The 27,089-nt window shown below is 40.4% G+C and overlaps 2 protein-coding genes across 3 annotated transcripts; one reads left to right on the top strand and one right to left on the bottom strand.

Annotated features, from left to right (window-relative positions):
* Nucleotides 1-361: 361 nt before the first annotated feature.
* LOC128733461 (tumor protein D54) lies at nt 362-18,343 on the bottom strand. 2 transcript variants are annotated; one of them, XM_053827058.1, is made up of 6 exons: nt 18,169-18,343; nt 2,778-2,899; nt 2,558-2,718; nt 2,220-2,279; nt 1,592-1,754; nt 362-1,444 (listed from the first exon to the last, which is right to left on the bottom strand). In XM_053827058.1, the coding sequence occupies exons 1-6, from the start codon at nt 18,185-18,187 to the stop codon at nt 1,328-1,330; spliced, it is 642 nt and encodes a 213-aa protein (XP_053683033.1). In that variant the 5' UTR covers nt 18,188-18,343; the 3' UTR covers nt 362-1,327. The 2 variants fall into 2 exon arrangements, with proteins under 2 accessions (XP_053683033.1, XP_053683034.1); XM_053827059.1 differs by lacking the exon at nt 18,169-18,343 and adding an exon at nt 14,923-15,550.
* A 2,802-nt stretch (nt 18,344-21,145) lies between these two features.
* LOC128733557 (tripeptidyl-peptidase 2) lies at nt 21,146-26,359 on the top strand. Its single transcript, XM_053827214.1, has 9 exons — nt 21,146-21,347; nt 21,593-22,223; nt 22,286-23,209; nt 23,268-23,424; nt 23,476-23,821; nt 23,881-23,986; nt 24,056-25,178; nt 25,279-25,471; nt 25,534-26,359. Exons 1-9 carry the CDS (start codon nt 21,186-21,188, stop codon nt 25,741-25,743), a joined length of 3,852 nt encoding a protein of 1,283 aa, XP_053683189.1. The 5' UTR covers nt 21,146-21,185; the 3' UTR covers nt 25,744-26,359.
* Nucleotides 26,360-27,089: the final 730 nt, after the last annotated feature.

Raw genomic sequence — 27,089 nt, 5'->3', positions numbered from 1 at the left:
TTTAATTACTCTGTAATCTTAGTGTGAGGGTGTGAAGTATACATTTATATCAGTGCAAAAAGAATAGTACACACACACGTACGATACTGGCCCCTTGAGACTGATGTATGTGAGAGAAACGAACAACGAGCTCATTCGTGTAACACCTATTAATACGTTCGGTCGATATATACGAATAAATAATATGATTTCTAAATACGTCGATTAAACCTTTTTGATTCCCTTAAAATACCTTACAAGAAGTGCGATTTCTCAAACGAGAAGCACACGAGGTTCAAAATCAGATGAATTTTTGGAATTTTTTGATTAGAAAAAAAGTTGAGGCTTTCAGAATTGTTATCAAAAAACAGGTTGTTTCCCTTGTCTCCTTGTAAAGAATTTATTGATGCAATAGGACGACGTTTGTCTGTCTGATTTAATCATGAGCACAAATTTTATTTTATAAGTTCTGTGTTCCACAATACTGTCCATAGTACCGTATCTCGTTCATATTTTGCCCAAATAGAACTGATACACAAGCACGTACATCATATCTTTATTCCTTTGTTAAATGTCTCTGTTCGATGCTACAAGTGTTATTTTTGTTGTTGTTAAGCCTAAATCGTATTAAATAGTGTATAGCCTAATGACATAGCATGAGAGAAAAAATAGATAAACGTTCTGTTCAGAGGAGTCCGTATTCAGAAAAAGGATGAATGAGGTTTTCTGAGGAAAGTTGGCAATTACACATCACAAAGTTATTTTCACGGTTTGAATCATGATCATGTTAAGTACCTACAAACTACCGGGCTGCTAATGCTTAAAGGGTGCTATTCAAAATAGTTATTCTATGGTTGAAAAGAAAAACCACTACAGTTAGGCACATTAAGTTTTATTGTAATGTTAGATGTTACATTAAAGTGGAAAGTAACCTCTTGTTCTCTCTGCTGTCCAGTGATACCGATGTGAAGTGGACTCTATTAGCATGTGGGCGGATCAAACGAATGGTTCTCATTAGTATATTCGTGTCGAAAAAGGGTTTCCTTTTCGCGTAGATTTATATATACTACATCTAACTAGCCAGACAATACTAAAGAAAGTGGTGCAGCTGCAGCTTGACACCTGCGGAAAAAATATCTTTTGATTGCATGATTTATTGATCTCACAAACAGTTATAGCATGTCTACAGTATATATAATTTTTTAACAGTTTGCATCCGTTCTTCTATTTCCTAGGTTCAATTATAATCCCTATAAAACTTGCAGCCCAGAGAAAAACTTTCATATCATCAAGTGCTTACTCTGCACCCGGTCTGTGGCGGGCAATCCGAACAGATTAATGTGGGTTATTAAGGAACAATCTTCTCCTCCGGAATGGCCGTTGGTGTCGTAATCGAGCTGCGGCGCTCGTCATTCTGCAGATCCGACAGACTCTGAACCGAGCTGGACCGCGATGACACCTTGGACTGTAGGAAGGGACAGAGAATAGTAAAGTTTTAGTTTTACGAATTATGTTAAACTGGGGCTTGGTAAGAATTTTACTTGGGAGCATGGTAAGAATTTTAAAGCTTTTAAAGCTTGGAATTAGGAGAAATTAGCAAACCATAACCTACCCTAACATTCTCGTAAGCCGATCCCACTCTTTCCTCAAACGATCGGAAGGAGTCCGACTGTTTCATTTCCGAGATTTTCTGTGTCATCTTGCTTGTGATGCCTCCCAGTACAGACGTAGTTTTACCGGCTGTTGTCTTAATTGCTGTTTCGGTTTTCTGATAGCTGCAAACAAAAAATGAATGAATTGGTTCGTTAGAAAAAGAAAATGTTGGGAAAGGAATATCATTGTTAGGTGGCATAATGTTATAAAACTTTTGGTTATCCATCGATCGCTGTTTTATGCTTTGGAAACAATACTCACCCTTTTGCAATCCTGTTTATGAGTAAAATCAGAAGCCAACGTGAAGAAGGAATCGTGTCAAGAAAGACATAAACAAGCAAGGGAAAATGTTCATCGTTATCAAAGGATAACCGGGTGTGTGTGAGAGTTTAATTTAGATAGGTAGCATCACCCAAAGCCATAAACCGAATTGATACACCGGCGGGATAAGGCAAGATAACTAAAAGCAAACTAATAAAGGAAATAGAAACGACACCGAAAGTTAGGGGCACACCAGAGTGTTATAACATTGAGTTATAAGACACGCTAGAAGAGTAGGTATCTATTCCGAAGAGAAACATACTTACATCGGAGCACTCGTAACTGCCGTTGTAATTTCGCCGACCTTGGACTCAACAGTGTGATAACTTAAAAGGAAAATTAACACAAAATAGAAAACGAATATAGAAAATGTAGGAGCAAATTAACGCATAAAATATACAGTTTAACAAATACTACACAAAACAGGAAATAGAATAACTGAAGATTATATCAAGCTTAGCAATCAACAAAACAATTAGGTAGTGAGAATGAAGATGTGCTGCAAACTTTGAAGATTTTTTAACTTTCAACACTTTGTAACCTGCCTAATCAATATCAAAAATATTCTATAACGGACGCAAGTAGAAACAAACTCGGCACTTACACAGTGCTTTCCTTGACATTTTTCAGCCCTTGGCTAACGTCGTCGCTGATTTCTTTCCACATAGTGATACCCAGCTTACGCTTCAGTTCACCTGCCAGTCGCATCTTGGATTGCAGAACGGTGCGTAGAGTAGTGATTTCTTCCTCTACCCGGGCGAGTTCCTGTAATAAGTGGGTGCATTAGTCGTTCGTTCGGTCACTGTTCCTCGCGGAAAGCTTACCTGACTCCATTCGGCTCGTTGAGCTTCCTGTTCTTCCAACGTCAAGCCGGAGAACTCCTGGGCGATCTCGGCTGAGCTCACCGAACCGACGGGAGATGCATCGGACAATTTGCCAGAATTGTCTGCGGGTGAGGAATTTAACATTTTTATTAATTTCGGTAGTAGACACATTACTATGTACAACAATATTAGCAATAGCGGAGAATATACGGAAAAATCCATTGTTCGATGATTAAGACAACCATTGGCTAACGTTTCAATGGATAATCACACTTGACGAAAGACTGTGCGGTCGGTCTAGTGGCAAGACACGAGTATCGGTCAGCAGTGAACCGATCCGTCGCGCTTCAGTGCGAAGAAAATCGAAATACAAAACGTGAACGACTTGTTTCCAGGCAGCGAACATGTTTTAAGTTGTACACGAATACAACACACGCAATTCCGTTGACAAGCGGAATTGAACCAGCCGGCCGGAAGCATGTATCTGTAATTCACATGACTGGCCAATAACCGTTCGAGAACTACTTGAGTTTGAACGTTGAATTGTTTATCTCAATATATATGTATATGCTGCAGTCCTGCAGTTCCAGTCTTCCAAAAATTCAGTTCAAAAGATGATGATCATTGAAGCACTACAGAAATGTTTGACAGAAATAGTGGTAGAATTAAATGGTAACATTAACAATTTGTTTCTTATCTTTTCAAGAATTCTACTAAGACGCTCAAATAACAGATAGTTAATATTAAATTACGTTTACTCGCTTTTTGTATAGAAGAATATCGTTTGGAAAGGGCCTTTTTGGTAATCGTTTTATTTCGAAGCGGACACCTTTGTGTAGTTTTTAAATATTTCCTATTTTTCCCACAATAATAGGAATGAATTCTATTCCCAATTAGGTTTGCGAGCTTATGGGGCTGAAAATGTGTTCCTTTTTTTATTTATACGGCTGAAACGTTATGTCTTCATTCTGTTCACAGGTTGTATGTAGCAGCTAACGGCACTATACTTAGATGGACTAAGCGGACTAACGAACAATAAAGCGCACACAATCTTAGCAGGTCGTTGAAATCTTCGGAGATTAAAGATAACGGCAAGCCGTCTGCAAGCGTTAATCAGGGATGCCATTGTAGCGTAGTGAGGTTAAAAGGTCAGTACGTAGTCAAGCGAAACTCCCAAACATGTGTCCGGAAATAAAATAAGCAAACTTGATCGACGAGGAAGTATGATGAATGTTCCATTTAATTCTACTACAACATTCGAAGTTTTCCTCATTTCGGGAAATTCGATAACGCGATTATTATTTCTGTTTGCTCTGAAACTGGGTGTATCACATTGCATTGGTTTAAGCATTACTCACTATCGATGAAACTATTGATAATCATAAGTGCCGTTCCGAATTATAGTGCTGGTCTATTGACCATTTTTATCAAAAATGAGATTTTTACATAAATCGTATCTTTTTGCATAGATGTACTCTGTAAACTACAAAAATTTCAAAAAAGTAGGATTTCCACCTGCTTTTGTCATGTTGAATTTTTGGTTTGGAACAGAATCTACGTTGGAATACAATATTTGATTTCTGCTCGTTAAACCTTTTCATCTGATACCCATATTGTGGGGAGTTTGTATTATTTCCAGTCATATGCGGTCATTTTCAGAAAACCGGAAGCCCTCATCTTTGATTCCAAAATGGCGTCAGAACACCATATTCCACACCCAGGTTTCATATTCTTTCACCAATACCCATTTTATAGGGGTTTTGTATCACATTTACAAATCTCATGGATTTCAGCCCCCCTGTTGGAACCTACCGGAAGTTGCCGTGATCTTTTGGCCGGACCAGGCCTTGGTCCAACCGTGCCAAGAGATCACAAGAGGATACGAACCGGCTGAAGACAAATGTTGTACCGACAATCACCAACTCTCCCAGCATCCCCCAGGTATTAGCATGTTTGGTTCGAGCAGCACGTTCCTCACAAACTGTTCGTTCCCCAACTGCGACCAATAGAACATTTTTGGCCGAAGCTCAAACGGAGCATTTACTCCAATAATTTTGTAACCAAACCGAAGAAGGAGGTAATCATCAAGGCCACAAAAGAGTTGAATATTCCGACGCCTTTCTTTTGATCTACCATAGCGAAGGTTCTAGTGAACCGCTGTCAAGCCACCTGGCAGGACGTCGAAACATTTTTGGAAGGAACACTGATTTCAGAAACGAGGGGGCGCCAAATTGGGGTTTCGCCAAGGGCGCCACAATGTCACGCTATGGCTTTGTGTTCATGTAGCAAAAAAATATTCAAAAGCTACCTACAACGATCCATTGCAAGCACAAATTATGTCCAATTTTAAGTTCTGTGTTTATAGAGACTTTGCAAGTTGTTACAGATTCCATTTTAGATCCAATTTCATGTTTTTTTTCACTACCAATTTCAATATTTTCAACCTCAATTTTACGATCAATTCGAAGTTCAATTTCAAGTTGAGTTCTAGTCAATTTGCAGTAAAATTTCTAGTTCAATTAAGTGATTTACTTTAAGTTCAAATTGGAACTATTCAGATATCACGTGGACAAAAAACCGCTTAGTTGGTTTCGAGGTAAGATGCTGGTCTAACTAACCAGTCGTCGTATGTTCGAATCTTAGCTAGGCGGTGCTGCTAGATAGAGTTAATAGGATTGTTGGACTAGCCTGATAGAGATGGTCGGGTATGGAAATTTGAATACCCGAACCCGACCCGTGCCCGATTAAGAAAAAAATTAAAAACCCATACCCGACCCGAACCCGCAAATTTATTATTTTTAATACCCGAACCCGACCGCAACCCGTCGGGTACGGGACGGGCCCGGGTACCCGACCATCTTTAGTGTTAAATGTGGTCGATTGAGATACCCGACCCGACCCGTACCCGGTTTCAAAAACAAAAATTAAGAACCCGTACCCGACCCGAACCCGCAAATTATTTTTTTTCAATACCCGGACCCGACCCGAACCCGGCGGGTACGGGTACGGGTGCGGGTTTCGGGCAAATTTTCCGCTACCCGACCATCTCTATAGCCTGACAACTGTCCTGAACTCTACTCTAGCCGGCTGTGAAGTCTGTCGATAAAGAAGGGTCAAGTCTTAGAAAAGACGTTCAAGCCCAAGGTTTGGTTTGGTGTACAAAAAATAATAATCTCTTATCTCCGTCCCTTCCCTTTCGAGGATAACCGTAGATTCAAACCATCATACTCAGTTTATTTATTCAATAACTAGCTGACCCGACAAACTTCGTATTGCCACAAATTAAAATGTGTTGTACATAAATCGTGAATCTGTCACAATCTTGAGTTTAGCAAGTTTCTGAGGAGCTCAACCTTAGATAATTCATTTTGGTAGTTACGTCACTATGAAAGCATGGGTAGTTTAATTTATAAATTTTCCTCACAGTGAAGTAGAAAACAATCCCCCTGTTACTTAGCCAGATAAAATAAAGCGGATAGCACCTCGATATTCGCCGTGATTGTATAACATTTCGCCGAATACCATTTCGCGAAAAACCTTACGCGGAATGTACTATTTCACGGAAAACCTTTTCGTGGAAAGTACCATTTCGATCCTTGGGGTGATCCTCTACTTACTCGCTCGTTCGAGCCCAACTGAAGGAAAGTTAAGTAATAGATGTCAGTAGACCTAGGAAAACTGTCTAAGTTTAGACAGAGGTGAGTTCTGCGGGGGGCTGCAGACAGTTTTTGGTGGTCTCGTTATTGTCTGTTGTTTTATGGAAGAGTCTAAAATTTCTCGATTTCGATTAGCTTTTGAGTTACGCAAAAATTTCTGTTTTGTTTGTATGAGAGTCCTTATTCCCCTATCACAGGGGTGAAGGGTCTCAAACCATCATAAAAATCCTGCCTGCAAAATCCCCCACATGTCAAATTTGGTTCCATTTGCTTGATTAGTTCTGGAGTTATGAAGAAATTTGTATTTCTTTTGTATGGGAGCCCCCCCCCCCTTCTAAAATGTGGAGGGGTCCTAATTCATCATAGAAAAAATTCTTGCCTCCAAAAACCTTCACATGCGGAATTAATTACAGTTAACGTTCCACTTACTTACTTATGTGTCCATGTCCACCGGTCCGGCAGAACAAAGGAATGAAATCAGAGATCTCCACTGCTGACGGTTATCCGCCATGCCTTTTACCTGTCGCCAGGACAGGTTTCCATCTATAGTCCGGATGTCGTTGGCTAAGCTGCGCAGCCATGACCCTCTGGGTCTGCCTCTTCTACACTGTCCTTGTGGATTCCAGTCGAGTGCTTCTCTGCATTCCTCGTTCGCTCCTTTCCTCAAGGTGTGTCCGATCCACTTCCACCAACGTTCACGAATTTCTGTGGCTATCGGCCGTTAATGACACCGACGATTGAGTTCCTCAGTGAATATCCAGTTATCAGGCCACCAGGCACGAATGATATATTTTAACGCATTTAACGTTTGAATTAAAGATTCGGGTTTTCGTACGTAGAGTGATCTGAGCGCCAAATGTTTCGCAAACCTGCAAAGGCACACCTGGCCTTTCTGACCCGTGTGGCTATATTAGGCTTGGTACCACCATCGGGCGTTGTCTGGCTACCAAGATATTGAGAGGCGTCTACCTGCTCAACTTGTTGTCCCGCTACTGTGAAGTTAGTGGAATTGTCAGTGTTCACTACCATAGACTTAGTTTACGCTACATTGACTGTGAGACCTGCTGCCTGGGAGCTCTCGGAGAGGTAATCTAACTTGCTCTGCGTATCGTTTCGGCGTTGGGCGAGCAAGACAATGTTGTCGGCTAGGTCGAGGCCATTTAGCTGCTCCATCGTTGGAGGATTCCAAGGTAATCCTCGATTTGTTCTACTGTCAATTGCTCCAACTAATATCTCGTCCATAACGATGAGAAACAGAAGCGATGATAAAATGCAGCCCTGTCTCACGCCAGCAGTAACTCTTATGGGGTCGGACAAGACGCCGTCGTGCAAAACCTTGCACGAGAACACCTCGTACTGAGCCTCGATGAGATGGACTAGCCTATCTGGAACTCCCTTACGACTAAGTGCGCCCCAGATGTTTTCATGGTTTATTCGGTCGAACGCCTTTTCGAAGTCAACGAACACGAAGTCGAACAGCAGAAGAGTGCCTTGGAATTCCTGGAAGAGCAACGTGATGCCACGCCAGTTACCGCACTTCCTTTCTTAGGCATTTTGACCAATATGCCCTGCATCCAGTCCACCGGAAAAGTTGCGGTTTCCCATATATTGCTGAAAAGGTGATGCATGATCTGGGGCTGGGCTGACAAAGATTGGATTTCATACTCTTGATGGCTGCTACAATTTCATCCAGCGAAGGCGCCTCCGAGTTGATGCGATTAATTCGACGAACTGTAGGCGTCATACGCTGCTGGCTTTGTTGGTCTCTCACATTTGAAACTCGGAAGAGTTGTTCAAAATGTTCAGTCGCTTAAGCTGTTCTGTACGCTCAGTTAGTAGCTGACCAGATCTGTCCTTTAGCGGCATCTTTGTATTCATCCTGGCACCACTAAGGCGGCGAGAAATATCGTACAACAAACGGATATCACCATTGGCGGCCATATCTCTTGTCCCGCCTACAAGCACGTTTAACAGCCCTCTCCAGTTCGGCGTATCGTTGACGGGCAGCTGTCTTAGCCGATCTGGCTCACGCTCGCTCAATGCCGGCTTTCGCCTCTCCGCGCTCGTCGATCTTCCTCCAAATTACATCCGAAATCCACTCCCTTCGCACGCTGCGCACTTTGCCGAGGGTTTCATCACTGGTCGTGATGAACGCGTTCTTGATGCCGCTCCATTGTTCTTCGACGGTTCCACCAGGTGGACACTTCGCGGCTCGGAATTCAAGTTGTTCGACAAAGGCCCTTTTCACCTCAAGATTCTCCAATCGGCGGACGTCGCAGCGGCACCCAACTTTCTCCGCCCGTCGTTGACCACGTGCGACGCGCAAACGTATTTAAGCGATAACAAGAACAACTTCCCTTGCAAGTTGAGCCAGCTTGCCCTGCTGGGCAAGGGTCAGTATATTCCATGTTCCGATTCGTGTCCGTGTTTTCATGCTAAAGGTCGTTGCCAATAATCCAGGGCGATTTCTTCTTCCATTTTCATTAACTTTTTGGGTTCCGGTACAGTAGGCTGTTAACCTAAGGTCCTTATCCCGCTGATGGGGCTGCCATCCTAATGTGGGCGGGAGCCACAACGTTCCACAGGCATTGTATAAAATACAACAGCGCGAGACACCCTGGGTTAAGACGTCGTTGAAGTTTCTGGTTTCATCTCCGCAAGGTTCAGTTTCGGTAGTAATTTGAAAGCCGTAAGTAAAGAGTTGTAGAATAATAGTGATAGAACTCCTTTACAGGTAAGCGCTGGAGAGTAGAGAAATGGAAGTTAAGTTTCCACAGGTTTTTAATTCAGATGTATAAAAATCAGGAAAAATCTGGATTTTTTTCTAAAATCACGATAAAAGAGCGACTTATTAGTATACCAGGAAATACAACAAAAAGTCTGGATAATCCTGAAAAATTAGGAATATTAGCATCTCTGGCTGGTTCCATATCCTGCTCAATTGTTTGATGCACGTTTTAGCTTGCACACTTTCGTAGGCTCACCAACAAAGCCCTCGGGTTGTTTCGTATAGATTTCTTCATCCTTGAGCTTGCCTTGTGAAAATGCCGTAATTGCGTTCATTTTGTTGATGTCGAGATTATTCTGCATCACTAAATTGATTAAGATTGATCACGGTGGGGTACCGCGCAACTGGAGCGTAGACTTCAGCAACGCTTGTAGGGTCATCTAAATCAGCCATCGTGGGAACCAATGACATCAATGTTTCGATCTATGTGTTGATCACCAGAAATGGCCTGATCATTTGCTTTTGCCCAAATCTGCTCATCGCTGCTGCGCCAAACCACTCGTCGAACTCGATACATAGCTGGTGCACAGCTTCATAAACACAACCGGTTGCTGAGTGTTCGATTTTAAGAAGTACACGAACACCTTCCGACTTGAATCGTCCGTGAAGGTTAGGAAGTAACGACTCCCTCCAATCGATGGTATCTCCACAGGGCCACATATGTTCGAATGAACAATATCCGAAGACAAGGAATAACACTGCTTCCTTCTTGAAAGCAATTCCGTTCACCATGGACACTAGTTAAGAACTATTTGTGGTTTTTCTTCTGGTTGAGCCGGTACCGGCGTTCCAGGTGTAATAACGTTCTCTTCGGAATCCAGAAATTAGTATCCCTTCGCGTTGAATACAATCGTCAGTCCTTTCTTGCAGATCTTACACTCCGATAATAGGTTTGTGCCAGATCAAGAACGTGTAGAGCTTCAAGAACTCCACCGGCACCAGGAATAGAGGAGCCGAACGTGCTAGATGGCGACCAGGCCAGCATGTATCGAGATGCACGACGAATTAGGTAGCGTGTAAACAAACCACCGATAAATATAGAAAAAATTGAGATTCACTTCAACAGTATAAAACTCTATTGGAACATCATCTTCGTTCATCAATGTGAGATGCCATGGCTGACTGTGGCAATGTATAAAAACTCCCAATCATTTAACGGGAAATTAGCAGTCATTAACTTTTCGTCGGAGAGCCCAATTTCGGAAGCAGTTTTTGGGTCCAAAAGCGGGATTCTGTTTATAAAAATATAAATACTGCATTTTTCTTGCCAATCTGAACACAGCGAGTATATTTTCATGAACAGAATTTTTGTTTCAAACAAAAAAAAACTGCTTTTGAAATTGGCAGAATCGATGACGACTAATTTCACCTTAAGTGTAAAGATTACGTCACATTTTTCAACAGCTTTGCACTATCTTAACCTATTGGGTGTTCACAACAATTGCCACATTAGAGTCATTCACACGTTCGTTTTCGGTTAAGCTTTGATTTGTCTTCGTTGTGAATCTGACCAATATACATTGCAGGACAATCTTTGCATTAAATTTGATATATTCCTGTTTCCTGACTCGGCAAATACCTTATCTTTCGTGTTGCGAAGATCACATAATATGTATTTTTTATAAACTACTTTATACCCATGTCGTGTAATACGTATTTTAATTTGAATTGTTGGCTTTGGCACCACAGAATGACATAATTATTCTTTCTATATCATCTTACTGGTCCTGTAATATGGTTTTCTTTGTGTTTTTTGCGCCCATGTGTTCCATATTTTTTTAGATTCGTAGATTTTTGCCTTCCTGTTTCGAATTCTTCTTTTTCCATTAGTATTTAAAAAGGGTATTTTTCATCTACTTAACGTTAAATTGTAAAGTTTATTATTGACTGTTGGAAATTTAATAATTCAAGCGTTTTCGGAAGGTGCCATTCCTTCACGATGACAAAAACATCTACATAATGTTTGCATACTTTGGAAAATTCCATTTCTTATTGTATTGCTGCTTTTGAACTTAGCAAAACTGAGCTTGTACCTATTCGTTGGACACAGCATCATTAATGGATAATACCGCACTCGAACCCGATCGAAAAGATAGTTTCTCTATTGTATGAACAAAAAGTGTAGTATCCTATCTGGCAGAGATAGATTTAGCCGTTCGTACGTTAGCACAACCAGTAGTAGAAGCATTATCAATTGTGTATGTTAAACAAAAAATAAAACTCGGCCCACTTCGGCACGTTTCTCAAGCGAAGCGTTTGCAACGTGTGACTGGAACGTAGCAACAAGTGCAGCAATTAGCGCAGATGTTAATTCTACCCGGCCTGGCAGAACTCACTCTATTTCAAAGCGGTTGAAGTTCGTTTAACTCGAACACAATCACTTCTTAGTCTGGTTTGAAACTTAGAATCGGAATCTATACTAGGGGCCATCCAGATACCACGTGGACAGAAAAATACCAATTTTCAACCCCCCCGTCCCCCTCCGTGGACAAGCATGGACATTTGCTCAACCCCCACCCCCCTCCCCTGTTTGTCCACGTGGACATTTTTACAGTTTGGTTTTCAACTTCATTTATGCAATATTTATTGAAAAAGCTTATGTGAATGTGAAAGGAAGCTCCAGTCTAAAGTCACCGACACAATGCATACCAATTTTTAGTCGTTGCGGAAATTTGAGTTTTTCCATGGTTTTTCCGTTAATTTTCCTCAACGTCTTAAAATCCGTATGTAAGGTGTTTGGATCTTAATTCATGTTCTACTGCAAATTATTATTATCGACTACAAGAAAGTCCGTTTCAGCTTAACTTTCGCTTGACGATTCTTCTTTGTCCAGAGCATCCCCTACTAGCACGGTTGTTACAAAGTTGTTGTGGTAGCCGAAATATGACTAATTTCAGTCTTAATTCGGTTGCTTCAACTAAATGGACCTAAAGTGTGCTACTGGGTCTTTGTCTAACCAGAGCACTTCAGCTTGACCGTCTACTTCAACACAACACAAGATCTTTCCGAGACGATGTGATTCGTTAAATTTTCTGAAGGCGAATCCTTTTGGAAATACGTTGCCCATGGATACCTTTTTTGTGGTGAGCTGCATTTGATGTTGAGGCAAAATGCCATCCACATTTTGTGCAAGCGATACAATATTCGTGAATTCATCCAGGCTAGGCAGTCAACATCTAAGTGTACTAACGCAGGCTTAATCTTTTCAACAAGATTTATGTCAGATATGTGCTCTCGTAATGCTCGGTTCATGTATTTAGGTCAACATATGCCTCAGAAGATAAAATTTTATTTAAGGTATAATTAGTCCTCGTCGATTCTGCCAATTTCAAAAGAAGTTTTTTTGTTTGAAACAAAAATTCTGTTCATGAAAATTAATTCGCTGTGTTCAGATTCGCAAGTAGAATGCAGTATAAACAGAATCCCGCTTTTGGGCCCAAAAACTGCATCCGAAATTGGACTCTCCGACGAAAAGCTAAGCTAATGCTAATTTCCCGTTAAGCTCAAAAACAATCACTGATCAATGGTCAATGTTTTTAATTTCTATTTTTTGTAGGAAAAAAAACTTGTCCACGTGGACATTTTCCATACCCCCTCCCCCCATTCCGTGGACAAGCGTGGACATTTTTACACCCCCCACCCCCCTCTAAGCTGTCCACGTGGTATATGGATGGCCCCCTACTCAAAAAAACTTAGAACATGTTGCAGAAATTCCCAGCCAGGACTACCGTGAACGTACCATATTCTGCGCAGTTAAGACATTTTTATGATTCCTCCGCTATTATAAGTATTCTAGAGTTAAATTGATAACGTTGATAGCAGTAACATGTAGTGCTACGGTCTATAATATATGGTAAAAACATGGGAATTAAAAGTCGACCAACAATTGAGTATATCTTTCGTTTTGTAAACTTATCCACGGTGCCTAATTCTGCGCACTCTCTTGCCCATGTTCCTAATTCTGCGCATGTTTGTTCCTAATTCTGCGCACCTAAAAAGTAACAATAAACATTCATACCATGTAGTTTATGTCTTTATACGCTGAAAGCACATCAAAAATCCGACATTAGCCATTACCATGATTAAATCCATGATCTGGCCTTCTTGTGCTGTCCAGGTGGCACAGGAACATTATTATCATTTGAATTGGCTTATTTTAAATATTTTATTGTCGATAACGTGAAGGGCGAGTTCATTCGGGTTTTCTCTATACTGAACATTATACTTTAGACTAATATTAACAATTGTGTTTTCATATAGAAACCACTTCCCCACTCCCTGACAGCTCAATGAAGTTCGAATGTCGAAAAAATCAGAAGACATGGTTCCATGAATGGGCGTTCGTAGGTTCGGACCCCGAGCTGTAACACAGGATTCCAATCAATGAAAGTTAAAGGTTCTACTTGAATTTCTATGCCTGTATACCTCAGCCATTTGGGAGAAGTTGCGTATTTTTTCGCGATTTCTTCATAGGATACATTACTGCGCAGAATTTGGAACATGAATAAAAAATCTGTGCCCAAATCTGCGCACTACTGCATCGCATTTTTCCAACGAAAACAAGGCATGCAATCACTCTTTTTGCCTAAAACATGACTAAAACTAATTATTCTTTCTAATTATGCTGGGTAATTTGATCATTGCAAAGAATTTCGATCATTATTTTGTTAATTTTCTAGAAGGACAGTTTTAGCGTTGGCGCTAACGACATTGTTTTCTGACATATAAAATACTTTCAGTTTCACTTTAATTTATTTCGCTGTCAAATATTATGGCCCTTTTGAGAATAATGGCGTAATATTCAACAGAGATTTATAAAAAAAAACACAATGGCCATAGTTATGCACAATGTTGAAAAATACATATATAAAGAAAAATGCGCAGAATTAGGAGCTGCGCAGAATATGGTACGTTCACGGTACATAGTATTGTAGTCAACTATTTCAAGCATCAAATTTTCTAAATGGTTTTAAATAAGACTATTATTCGGAATAGTCTGCATACCTAATTTAATAACTTAAAGCCAGAGAAAATCGTGCTAGGACTTTGCATTATGCAGATATGGGCAAAATATATGAAATATGTTTAATTCACGCAAAAATACAGTTTAAGACAGTCTATGAACAAACGAATAACTGATTTAATTAAATCAACAGATAAACAGATTCGATAAATAAACGATTGGAGGGTCAACCAAAACCAAATGAAACCTTTTATTTATTCATCAAGCCCTTCATAGCAACAATCAAGGACTGCCGGAGGACTGCTTGCGGTTACTTATTTCCGTTAGCCTAACAATTTGTACTCAGTTATTATTAAGAAAATGGTCAATGTCTAATTTCAGCGCCAATTAATCAAAGGCAAGTTGCAACCATCAGCTAGCTTATTGCCAACGAGCAACACAAAAATTCACAATCGTGAAATAATCAGCTGACCTGTGAGTGATGGTCGAGCTGTTAATGAAATCCAAGCATGTTGATAAATAAAGCCGGCTTACTAGTAGTAAATAAATGCCTACAACAATCAATAACGTTACGAAAAGGAAATCAAAAAGCCGAGCAACTAATTTATGTGAACGATGGAATAACGCTTACTACGGTCTAGCAAAGCGATTTGTACTATAGGAATTTGAACCAAAGTGTGTCATATTTATTGGTATGAAGAACAATATAATCATTTAACCGAAAAAAAACTGTCATACCTACGGCACTCCCAATGTTGAGGAAACTTTTGTAGTTGTCTCCACTGGAGATCCGAGCGAGGTATGGTTTCGAGAAGTCTATAAAAGTTACTCTCACATCCCGTATCCGTTTTCTGTTAAACAGCTTAAACCTACTGGAGCTGCCATTTAGCAGTTTGTGTGCCAGAATCCGTTCCACAATTTTTCTAGCTCCAGTCGATTGACACGGGACAGAAAAATCTGTCGGAAGAGGCGGGTTGAATTCCGTTTCCACTGTTTGCATTTCCAGTTCAGGATCGGCGTCCTCGTCGGAGGACAGCCCTAGGATCTGATCCAGCGTCAGCGAACGTAGATAAAGTTCGGTTTCCTCAGGCCAATTCTGCTCGTCCCCCAACTCGTCCGGATTATATTCGGCGACATCATCCAGGGAAGGCGTAATGCAGCTGTCCAGTTTTGGAAGGTACGGATCCTCGATGTACTCCAAGCTGGGTATTTCGTCTTCACCGACTCTCATTTTCGGGAAGAAACTTCAGTGTGTATCGATTTGATTACTGCCCCTTGGCCGATATTGATTCGCCTATGACTAGAGTATGGGTAGTGCGGATTGCAAGAAGCAAAAAGCAGTTACGACACCATTTCGCTTGTTACGATTGTTTATAATGAACAGTACTAAAGCAGTTGAGCTGTACTGCGTACCCTTTTCGATATATCACAGGTTTAGATTTTGCGTACGAGACAGCATTCAGCTGTTTTATTGCGGTTTTGGTATCCACCGTCAGTTTTTCAACGGCATTTAAATGGGCAGGTAGTAAGTTTTCGTGCAAATACGACAAGCGACGAACGAACAAAAAGAGCTTGATTCCTTCTGGTCTGGCGGTGTGGCACTGATGACTATCGCGTACACTTTATGTAACGGGTCACGTTGATGATGATGATGAAGATAATGACAATGGTGTAATGATTTTGGTGGAAACCTCTTTCGCTACCTATGAGAATCAGTAAAGTTTGCTGAAACAACTGGTTTCCATTTCTTCTTTGTTCAATTAGGTCACTGTTTACATTCACAATGATGTGTACCGATCAGCTCTGATTATACTGACCATATTCTAGGCGATTAGGTTTCTATAAATTTATTGAATTCAATGAAACACGTTCATTTGCACGAGCCAGATATCAAATATCAATTTAGTAAACTGCACTGTAGAGACACAAACCACAAAAAGACACAGCAATAATCGCACAATGAATTTGAAATTCAGATCTTTATAACATCTTCAAGTTCTCGACGAGACGAATGTAATTCTAGTTGGTTCGAGGACATGGCCATCAAAATTACTCTACATTATTGCCGATCACTTTCACGCGCGCGTGCATTGGATCGAACGCGAACGACCACGCTCTAGGTATTATGAGCCCGCGAACATGTGGCTAAGGCAAAGTACCAACTTAAACTGGTCGGGTTGGAAATCGTGTGAAGCTGAAAGCAGAAAGCAAGCAAGCTTTTTTTTCCTTTGTGCCTACTTCATTCCGACACTATACACTCGTAGATAGGTATGCGCCGTAAGAAGGAAATAAAAAAAACAGTCATTTAGCGAACCTGGGCACTGGAAAGAGCAATCTAACAAAATAACAACCTAAGAAGCTCTCAACTTCGCTAATGTTGAGAAAGAGATAGATGTCTTGAAAGGCCGTATACACTAAAGTAACTGTATAATGTGTGTAGGAATATCTATTTGAGATGAGAAAAAGTTAACTGGGTTCTGGCTCAAAATTATGAAACATATGCTAAAAATAGTGAAATTGTTTATGAATGTTCTCATGAAAAAGTGGTATAATAATTTCTGAAAACAAAATCTCAAGAGTATAAAAACTTAATTGTGGCACTCAGATACAAATTTAACATGCCAAGCGGGCTATTACAAAACTGCCTCGTACAATGCTCTTCTTAAAAGCTTATCTTTCTGCACGCTACGCTATTGATCATTAGACCCAAGGGTTGTTAGCGGTTTGTATTTATTTCACATGTCTTTTAAAATCTCAATTGCATCACGAGAACATAACCTAAGCTAGACATTGAAACCATAAATCGACAATAAAAGTTTTATTACCACCAGAGTGAATGCGCGTTACCATCATCCTATAAAATTTTCAATTTTCTTTAAATAGTTTTCGATCTAAATGAACTAGCTAATGCGAAAAATTCAATAATGCTAGGATTATTCTTGAAATGGTTTACTCCTAATGAGCCGATTATTTTCCAACATTTATCTTTATTATCAAGTTTGGAATTAGCGCTCTCACTTCTACTCTTGTTTTTTAATTTCTGAAACAAGCTAGAATTTATTTTAACCAAATTAAGGTGATTGCTCTTAATTCTTTTTATATATTTTACTACTTTCAGTAGTAATTCATGAAATTATTCATTTTTATAATAGTTTCGCTGAAAAGTTGAAACCGTAAATTAAATTGTTAGCATTTTTTTTAGTAATTACTGGAAATTTCTTTCCATTGAACCCATTCCGTTTCCTATCGAAGTGGTTGGTTTCGGTAGCCAGGCAGTTAATGGATGCAATTAACGAAAAGTGCAGTTTACGATTAATATTAATGCGCACATGGAAAAACCTGGTATACGACATAAACGTTAACAGAAGATTAAAGTAAATGTGAACACCGAAATCGTTAAACATTATCTATTATTACATTCTAGTTACCTAGTGACATTGTAACATTTTTAACATTATAATTCAGTAACATTTCTAAACCGGTATCAGTTTTTCAATATAGAGCAATAATTTTCAAATCAAAGGATTTTATACTGTAAAGCTGCAATGATAAGCAGGAGAAACCCCCTGATAAGAGTAATTTTGATTCGCGTTACAACTTGTATAACCAACCAAAGTGTAGTGTAGTGACTCATACCAGATAATCAGCGTGGAATGAACCCTAGCCACAATGATGTAGGCACTACTGTTTTATTTTCATCAATTCGTCCCTCATAATAGTGTCACATAGAGGAATAACAAATAATTTGCCTAAAGGGTTTTTGATCCTTCGCCGGTTGTAACTTTGTTGCTCGATAATCGGATTACATTGTGATGATACGAACTGAAACCACTGAATCGTTTCCACATACATAAAGGAAAACATTATCCATTTAATTCTAACAATCATCGTAATTTTTCAAACAATGGATTCTTCAGCAGATCCCCTTCATTAGCCGACAATCCTCCGAAGCACAAGTTAGCAGAAAAGTTAATTGGTACTTACAAACTGGGGTTTCCTCCATTGCGCACGTTTGCGTTTGATGATAGACGGGAATATCAAAAACTTATCGACAAATATCAGCAGTAGCGTAACTGTAATCTGGCCACAATTTATAATTTTTCAACCCAAAAACTTACACGAATCGTATAAATGCACCAGCAGTGGTTTTTTGACAATTTTTTGCTGTGTGACGTATGCAACGATGCTGGTGCTGTCAGAAATTAAGAATGAACCTAAATGAACCCACGAATACGTCAGGGTTGAAAATTTGTCACTATTTGCAACTTTTTTTTTTGCGAATTTGATGTCTACTTTTATTTTGTTTAGCATTAAAAGTCAAGAAAAAAGTTTGATTTTTTTAAATGTTTTACAAGTTTGTGTTGTATAGTTCCTATAAGTGATGCCAAGTTTCCTCTTCCGGTATCGAGTTGCTAGTACGTTTTTAGTGAAAAGTCATATGCGCTTGCGTGTGTGGCATTTGCCATGTTCCTCGCCATCAGTGAGCATCATAAGATCATAAGAACCGTAAAGTTGTTAAGTAACAAATATGGGCTCTGTGTAATTGGTGTTTTTTGCAACGTTATAGTTAATAAAAAACCAAAAATCAACCGTATATGCAATATATAATTTCTTTTTTATTGATTTGTACTAATGATGCAAGTGATATAATGAATGCAGTTCACTGCGATATCCTCATAATTCGCGACTACGAAAGTAAAAGAGATTTTTAAGCCTGTTCGCAACTTACCCAAAAACTAATGCCCAATTAAAGTAAAAATATTTTTTAATTTTTTTTCTCACTCAAAAACTAAAGAAATATCAGCAATTCGTAGTCGTGAATGAGTTTTTTATTATTTATTTTTCGTTTATTATTCGTTTAACTTGGTCGATTGGAACTGGATGAATTTTTTGTGTTCATTTGCTCCTATCTGACAGATAAAATTCATCCAGTTATAACCCGGATTGAATAAACAAATTCGCTAAATTATTCAATACGGATTATAACCAGATGAATTTTATGGTAAATAGACGCATCAATAATAAACACAAAAAACATTCAGTTTTAATAAGGTTTTGCAAGGTGATGTCACAAATGAACGCGATTCACCCATTTGACATCCACTTGTGGTTTGTTTAAATTGTTAGTCGAATTTTGCAAAACGCGATATTCATAAATGCGAGGTAAACGTCTCAAAACCGGCTTGTTCAGCATCAGCAGTGTTCTCCTCCTATAACCACTTGGAATTGCAGCTTTTGTGCTTTTCTGACCTGCCGCAGACGCCTTTAACAATATTCACTTTTATCATTTTAACTCGCATTAGATCAAACCACTGATAGACTACAAAAAAGCGAGGTTATGTTCGCCTGGGCAAAACTATCCTGATTGAATAAATTATTGCCCTATTGTTATATAGACGAGCCGAAGGCTTTATGAGATGTATAAACAGTAGCACTTACAATTACAATTACAGAAGATTTGATTTTTACAGGCCCCCATACAGTTATGCTTACGACGGGTTTCAAATTACCAAAAAGGGGGGTTCCGTTGCCGCAAGCTTAAAGAGTCTACTCTGACAACCCAGATAACACAAAATCGTAATAGAAAGTTCACATTAAATCGTTTTCATGTCAATTTCACATTGGAATTGTATAATGATTAGAGTATGTCAAATCTAAGTGAACAATAAGTTGTTTTGCAGTCGTGCGTGCCTTCATATACAATTCATGACTGTGAATTATAAAGCAGGATAGACGATTGCAATATTTGATTATATCTTAATCATATATTCAGGAGTATTTAGTTGCGTGTTATAAAAACTACGCAAAATAGAATTACAAATAATTGACAAAGCTTTCGCACGTATATCGCCTCCACTTTGGTACATATATGTTCTTATATGGCGTGAAATATAACTTTTTCGTTCAGATATGATTTCGTATATCTCAGTTGCAATCGAGATACACAAACCAAATGGTTTACTGGGAAGCGTTAGCTCAGTTAGCTTCGAGGTACGATGCTGGCTTAACAAGCCAGTCGTCGTATGTTCGAATCTCTGCTAGAAGGTGCTGCTATAGTCAGTAGGATCGTTGCACTAGCCCCGTAATTTTCCTGTACTCTAGTAGCCGGCTGCGTAGTCTGTCGATAAAGAAAGGTCAAGTTCTCAACAGTTCGTTTCTACCCATGGCTTTTTTGACAAGCGAGTGGTCGCGGGTTTACATCTTATCTATACGTACTAAATAAGTGGTTGGCTATACATTGCGTATAACAGTTGCACATACCTAATCAGCGTCGTGTTTTTTAAATTCTCCAAAACCAACTGTACAAGGATTGAAGACAGGTGTTTGGACATGCTTTAAAATGCGTTTAAACTGAACAGTTTTTTTGACAAATTTGTGATGCGTTGCCATATAGGGCAACAGTTTGGAAAAAGTTACATGCCACATGTTGCCAATCTAAAAGCTTTGGGCCTGAATTCGCAAATATTTTTGACCAACATGTTCGTGATTTCAGGCTCAACCAACAGGTTTGCCAGTGTGTTATGTGTGAAAGCCTCGAATCAAGTTGGCAGAAGATGTTGAATTCGGTGCTCGGCCTGAAATGACCAAGTGAATGACCCATCAACATTTTGTTCATTTTCAACCCAACATATGCGCACGTGCAGGGAGGCCTTAACTATTGAACCGCATAGAAGATTGGTAAAAAACAAGCTTAAAGTTGCGTGTCAACTATGTCAATATCAAATACACAAAACCAACAATTATCTTAGGACCCGCTTTGGCTCAGAAAATTAGTGATGCAAAATGAATATTTTGAGCCACCGAAACGGGTGAATTAATAATTTCCTCTCACCTCTGCATTTTACAATCTCTACCAGTTGTTTGTCGGGTTTCATTTCCAATAGGGTTTCCAGCAGCGCTGCTGTCATCGCCATCAGCTTCAGCATCAGCAGCACCAGCAGAATCACACAGCAGCAGCAGTAACAGCAGTAGTGTCAGAAAGTGCTAAGAAAATTAGGAAGATGGAAAATGTAGTGGACATAAACTTCCCTGCCGGTTCTCTGGTTCCAAAAAATGAAACCGGAGCTCTGAACTTTATACGCAAGTATCCGGATTACGATGGGAGAGGTGTTACCATCGCCATCCTGGACTCCGGTGTCGATCCACGAGCTAAAGGACTGGAGGTAAGATGGTGTGGTTGGTTTATCATGTTTGGGTTCTTTTGTTACGATGTGTAACTTAAATAAGGAAATAGCACGTTTGTTTGACGGTATGATGGTAGTGTACAATGGCTTAGTAAATGATGATGCAAATTTGCAAATCATTCTGATGTATTTTATCACAGTTTCAAAGGCACTTGATTTGGACTGATAAAAAATATAAATAGGATAGGTACCTAAAATACGTATATTTTATGATTTTTATGCAGAAAATTCCTGGCGGAGAGGTTAAAGTAATTGAACGATTCGACTGTTCTGGTTGTGGTGATGTAGATACTAGCAAAATCGTCACGGCTGCGCCGGACGGGACCATCGTGGGGTTGTCCGGTAGAGTTCTTCGGTTGTCCAAAATGATGGAACAGGATAATGTGGGCGGTGAGTTTCGCATTGGGATCAAAAGTATGCATGACTTGTACCCTTCGAGGATCCGCGAGAAGATTGTGGCAGATTCTAAGCTGAAAAAGTGGGACGAACCGCACAAAAGGGCCGTCGCTGAGGCGAGCCGTGACTTGGCCGAGTTTGATGCCAAAAATCAAGCCACACAAAACTTGTCGTTGAAAGAGAAGCTAACGAAGGAAAATCTAGACTGTACGCTGGAGTTTTTAAACTCGTCTGAGAAGAAGTATTCCGACTTGAAAACTACCTACGACTGTGTTCTGTTTCTGTCCAAAAGCGGCTGGGTAGCGGTGATTGACGTCACAGAATGTGGTGATCTGGAGAACGCGGTACACGTTCGAGAGTACAGCTCGACACATGAGATGGCTAATCTGGACGATTTTCTCTCCATATCGATCAACGTACATGATGAGGGCGATGTGCTGGAAATTGTCGGAATGTGCTGTAAGTAGTTGATTTAAATGTCTAAGGATTTTGGTTGACATTTATTTCCTTTATCAATTCAGCAAGTCACGGTACCCACGTTGCCTCAATTGCTAGTGGTTACCACGAGGACAACCCAGAGTTGAACGGAGTTGCACCGGCTGCTAAAATTGTTTCTCTGACCGTCGGAGATGGTCGGCTGGGATCAATGGAGACTGGAACCGCGCTGGTACGTGCCATTATTAAAGTGATGGAGCTTTGCGAAGCTGGACGGAAAATTGATGTGATCAATATGAGTTACGGCGAGCATGGTCATTGGTCAAACTCCGGCCGCGTTGGGGAGCTGATGAGTGAACTTGTCAATAAGTACGGTATCGTGTGGGTGGTATCGGCTGGAAATCACGGTCCTGCTCTTTGCACGATTGGAACTCCACCGGATATAAGTCAACCATGTTGCGTAGGAGTTGGCGCTTATGTTTCGCCAGATATGATGGAAGCCGAATACAGTCTTCGGGAAAAGCTGCCGGGAAATGTGTACACCTGGACTTCTCGAGATCCATGCATTGATGGAGGCTTTGGAGTGACAGTATGTGCTCCGGGAGCTGCCATTGCTTCTGTTCCACAATTCACGATGTCCAAAGCGCAGTTGATGAATGGAACCAGTATGGCCGCACCACACGTGGCCGGTTCGGTTGCAGTTATAGTATCTGGATTGAAGCAAAGAAACATCAACTACACAGCATTTAGTATTAAAAGAGCCCTCTGGAACACTGCCACAAAAATCGATTATGTAGATAAATTTGCCCAGGGTAATGGTTTACTGAATGTGGAGAAAGCATTTGAGAATTTGACTACCTATTCCGGGTTGGTCGAGAACAATCTCCGCTTTGCCGTTACTGTTGGAACAAACGGAGCAAAGGGAATCCACATTCGACGTGGATTGCTGACCAAACCGGAAGAGTTTAGCGTTAACATCGAGCCAGTGTTTTTCAACGATAAATATACATGTAAGTTTAATACAGAGATTAAATCGAAAATCAAAAAATAATCCACTACCTGCTACAGCTTCCGCCTATAAAATCAGTTTCAACGTAAGACTGACACTCATCCCCTCGGAGCCGTGGATTCAATGTGGATCATTTTTGGATCTCTGCTACAGCACGCGGTCAATCATCGTAAGGATAGATCCGACTGGATTGGCTCCCGGAGTGCATAAAGCAAGGTAATAAAGTTGAACATGCAAAACCTCATAATTTTTATAATCAATTTTTAGTGTCAAAGCTTTCGACTCCTCTTGCGTGGACAAGGGAGTTTTGTTCGAGATTCCCATCACCGTTGTTCAACCGATTGTCGTTAGTCCGACAACATTGGAATACACTAGCCCGGAGGCAATAACCTGCAAACCAAATACCATTTTGCGCAATTTTCTCCTAGTCCCGAAAAATGCCACCTGGGCAGTGCTTGAAATGATTTCAACCGACAAAAACGATTCGGTGGGCGGTAAATTTCTAATCCATACGATGCAAATTCTTCCAATGAGATTTTGTAAAGCGATGGAAACGCAGAAAATTCTACCCGTGAACAGTGCGGCAACTACGGTGTACCCGTTTGTCTGCAAGGTAAATCATTTGCCGTCGTCAGAATTTAATAGTTTTGAAATTTTGAAATCAATTCACAGGGCGATAACATTCTGGAGGTTTGCATAGCCAAATACTGGTCGAACTTCGGAACCGTGCCACTTAAGTATTCCATAAAGTTTCATGGCATCGCGCCTTCAAATGGAGGTAAGTTTGTTCACTAGAACCATCCTGGTTTTCTATTTTAATTCCTTTGAAACTGAATTTTACCCACAGGTATAATGCACAGCGCGAACGGTATTCACCGAATCGATCTGACTACTCTCTCAACAGAGGAAGTATTACCATCGGTTTCACTGAAATCAGCGATGATGGTGCTAAAACCTTCCGACAGTAAGATTACGCCTCTCTCGGAACGAGACGTGATCCATCCGGGTCGCCAAATCTATCAAAATGTGCTATCGTACAGTTTGCATTTAAATAAAAGTCAAGAAGTTGCATTTTATGCACCGTTATTCAGTAGTGTTCTATACGAGAGTGAGTTCGAATCACAGTTCTGGATGATCTTTGATGCGAACAAGATGATGGTTGGTTGCGGCGATGCGTATTCTAACAGCAACTATCTAAAGTTGGAAAAGGGCGATTACACAATTCGGTTGCAGGTCCGCCACGATAAAAAAGAATTGTTGGAGAAGGTGGCAGAAGCAAATCTGCTGGCAAACATAAAACTTGCCAACACACTTTCAGTAGACGTTTATAAGTCGTACAATCAGGCGATTGTCAATGGGAAAAAAATGGTGACTTACATCTTTTACCCAGGTGTAACACATCCTGTCTATCTGGCACCGATTTCCAGTGATAGGCTGCAGAAAGCTTCGTTACCCAATCAGTGTTCTTGGCTAGAAGGAACAATAGTATTTGCTAAGGATGAGTTGGCCAAGAAATGTGACTTCTATAACTTCATGTATATTCTTACCGAGGGACCCCCTGTGAAGAAAAACGGGAACTCTCCCAATTCAAAGGAAACCAAGAGTAAATTCGAAGAGTACAGTGAAGGGTTACGCGACTATCAGGTCGCACAGATCGCCAAACTGGATCCGGAGAATGCCGAGGCGGTCTACAAGACAGTACTGAAGGACAATCCGAACTTCCCGGCTGCCCATCTGGCGTTCATTGATAATCTGGACAACAGCGATCTGAAGACAAACCTGCCGCTAAACTTTGCCGCTGGTTTGGAAAAGGAAGAAAACGGCGCTGCAGCTGCTGCTTTGCTGAAGGTAAAATTGCTCAAAATCATCGAGCTGGCTGATCTGGTGCTGAAGGACATTGAACAAAACGCGTTGCTGGCATACTACGGAATGAAGACGGACAATCGACAAAATGCGGCTAAAATCAAAACGTAAGTCAGTTTGTTTAATCCATTTCCAAAGATTGTGCGGTCTAATATTCACAATGTATGGGATAGGTCATAAATTTTAAAATTTCCTCATGTGTTACAGTCAGATGGACAAGCAGAAACAACAACTGCTGGAGGCGTCCCAGAAAAAACTGATAGCACTCTGCAAATTGCGTATTATTAAGACCATTGTGGACACCAACGAAGTGCCCGGTGAGCCCGATGCCGAAAAGCTGGAGGAAATCGATCAGATATTCGGTGACGTAGGCAAATTTATCGACTACAATGATTCGAAGGTAAGCGAGCCAAAATTTTTCCACCGTGTAGTGAATTTTTTCTCTTATATTCTGTTAAACAGGTCCTCTTGGTTTCGATTTGGCATGCGTTCACCCAGAAGCAGCATGGTCGCATGCTGAAATATCTCGGCAAGCTGTACGAAGAGAAACTGGCCTGGGAGGTTCTCGATGAGACTATCCGGGTGGTCGGTGAACAGAAGTGGTCCCATGTAGAGCAGCTGCTGAAAAAAGTGATTGTTACCTCCAACCCTCAGGGATATCGATTGTTTTAGGTTGATGACGCAAACAAAGAAATAACAGAAAATCCTCGAATGCTCATTTCGAGCAGGACGGGAAATATTTTAGCTAATCGTTTCCGTTATAGGCAAAATAAGTCTTGTAAACAGTTCATTGTTCATATTTTGCAATAACGAGACTCACAGGTACTCCTTACTAATTAAAACTGCGAAAGTTCTGATGATAAGAGACAGAGAAACGAAGGAAAAGCAGTACCCAAGATCTCAACACGTTTAAATGAAATTGATAAGACTTTATGCTGGAGTTTATTTCGATGGTAAACTCATTAGAGTAAAGTTGTAAATCAACAATGTGAGTGGCGGGTTGAACGCATGTAGCATAGCTTTTCTAGATTTTTCATATTCAAGTATTGTATATTGCAATTTCCCGAGGAAGAAAAGGGTTTACAAAGTACATAGCAGGAAAAGATTAGTTAGGCACAGAACTTATAACTCGTATCTTCGATTTCACTAATGCTGCTTACAGTATAGTCAACATAAACCATCCAACTTTAAAATGCGTATGTAGTTCATGTCTTTTATCTGGAAGAATTATTGTAGATAAAATTCAGTAGGATGATTAATCAATAATACTAAACTAACCAAGATTTCTAACGGATTTTGCAGAGTTGAATATTTCGATGGCAGTTTTGAAGAGGTCTAGCTTAGGGGCTCAAGCAAACAAGCAAGTAACAACTATACACAACTTTGGGGTAATTCCACCATGGGTTAAGCCTAAATCGGGTGAAGCTTCCAGGAGCACAACAATTGAGTTCTGATTAACACGGAGAGGTTTCTTGATGGGTGCTCTACAAGGGGGGATGAGAGGCCTGGATTTAAAAATACTTTCGGTTGGTATGAGCAGCTGCAGTTGTTATTTCTGCGTCCGTCTACGAGGTACCGAATATTCACCGAAAAAGGTACTTTAATGCTTTTGCCACAAACTCCCACATTCCCCCGAAAGGCGGGAATTGTGTTGGAATAATAACGTAATTTGCGCATCTTGGGATCAGTCCCAATGAAAGTTGTCGCGTTATTCGCCGAAACACGATTACCAGAATGCGTCGAGCTATGAAATGTTTTATAGCGTTAATGCAAGCGTCCGACAATAAGTCTGGAACGATCTCGACGTGTACAGCTTTCAACGCCAGGCATACGAAGATTGGGACCTATATCTTCACGCTAGCTTCCCCTGAACCGCGACGACCGACGACCAAAGATGGAATAACGTTTATATCCGGCAATTCGAGCTGCTTCGGCAGCTGTGGAATGTGAATCGGTCGAAGTCCACGTTAATCTTCTGATGACCACTCGGCACGAGTTGGCTGCAATCGGATTCGAAG

This window comes from Sabethes cyaneus, chromosome 2 (assembly GCF_943734655.1).
Source record: "Sabethes cyaneus chromosome 2, idSabCyanKW18_F2, whole genome shotgun sequence".
In the NCBI taxonomy this organism is placed as follows: domain Eukaryota; kingdom Metazoa; phylum Arthropoda; class Insecta; order Diptera; family Culicidae; genus Sabethes; species Sabethes cyaneus.
This window is presented reverse-complemented; position numbering and strand designations above follow the sequence as displayed.

Coding starts and splice junctions, on each gene's coding strand:
- LOC128733461 (XM_053827059.1), bottom strand. CDS start 15,415: ATGAGAGTCGGTGAAGACGAAATACCCAGCTTGGAGTACATCGAGGAT. Junction 2,900..14,922: donor CAACATTGGGAGTGCCGTAG/GTATGACAGTTT, acceptor CCTCACCCGCAG/ACAATTCTGGCAAATTGTCC. Junction 1,445..1,591: donor CGGCTTACGAGAATGTTAGG/GTAGGTTATGGT, acceptor CCCTTCCTACAG/TCCAAGGTGTCATCGCGGTC.
- LOC128733557 (XM_053827214.1), top strand. CDS start 21,186: ATGGAAAATGTAGTGGACATAAACTTCCCTGCCGGTTCTCTGGTTCCA. Junction 23,210..23,267: donor TTTCAACGATAAATATACAT/GTAAGTTTAATA, acceptor TACCTGCTACAG/CTTCCGCCTATAAAATCAGT. Junction 25,472..25,533: donor TCGACTACAATGATTCGAAG/GTAAGCGAGCCA, acceptor TCTGTTAAACAG/GTCCTCTTGGTTTCGATTTG.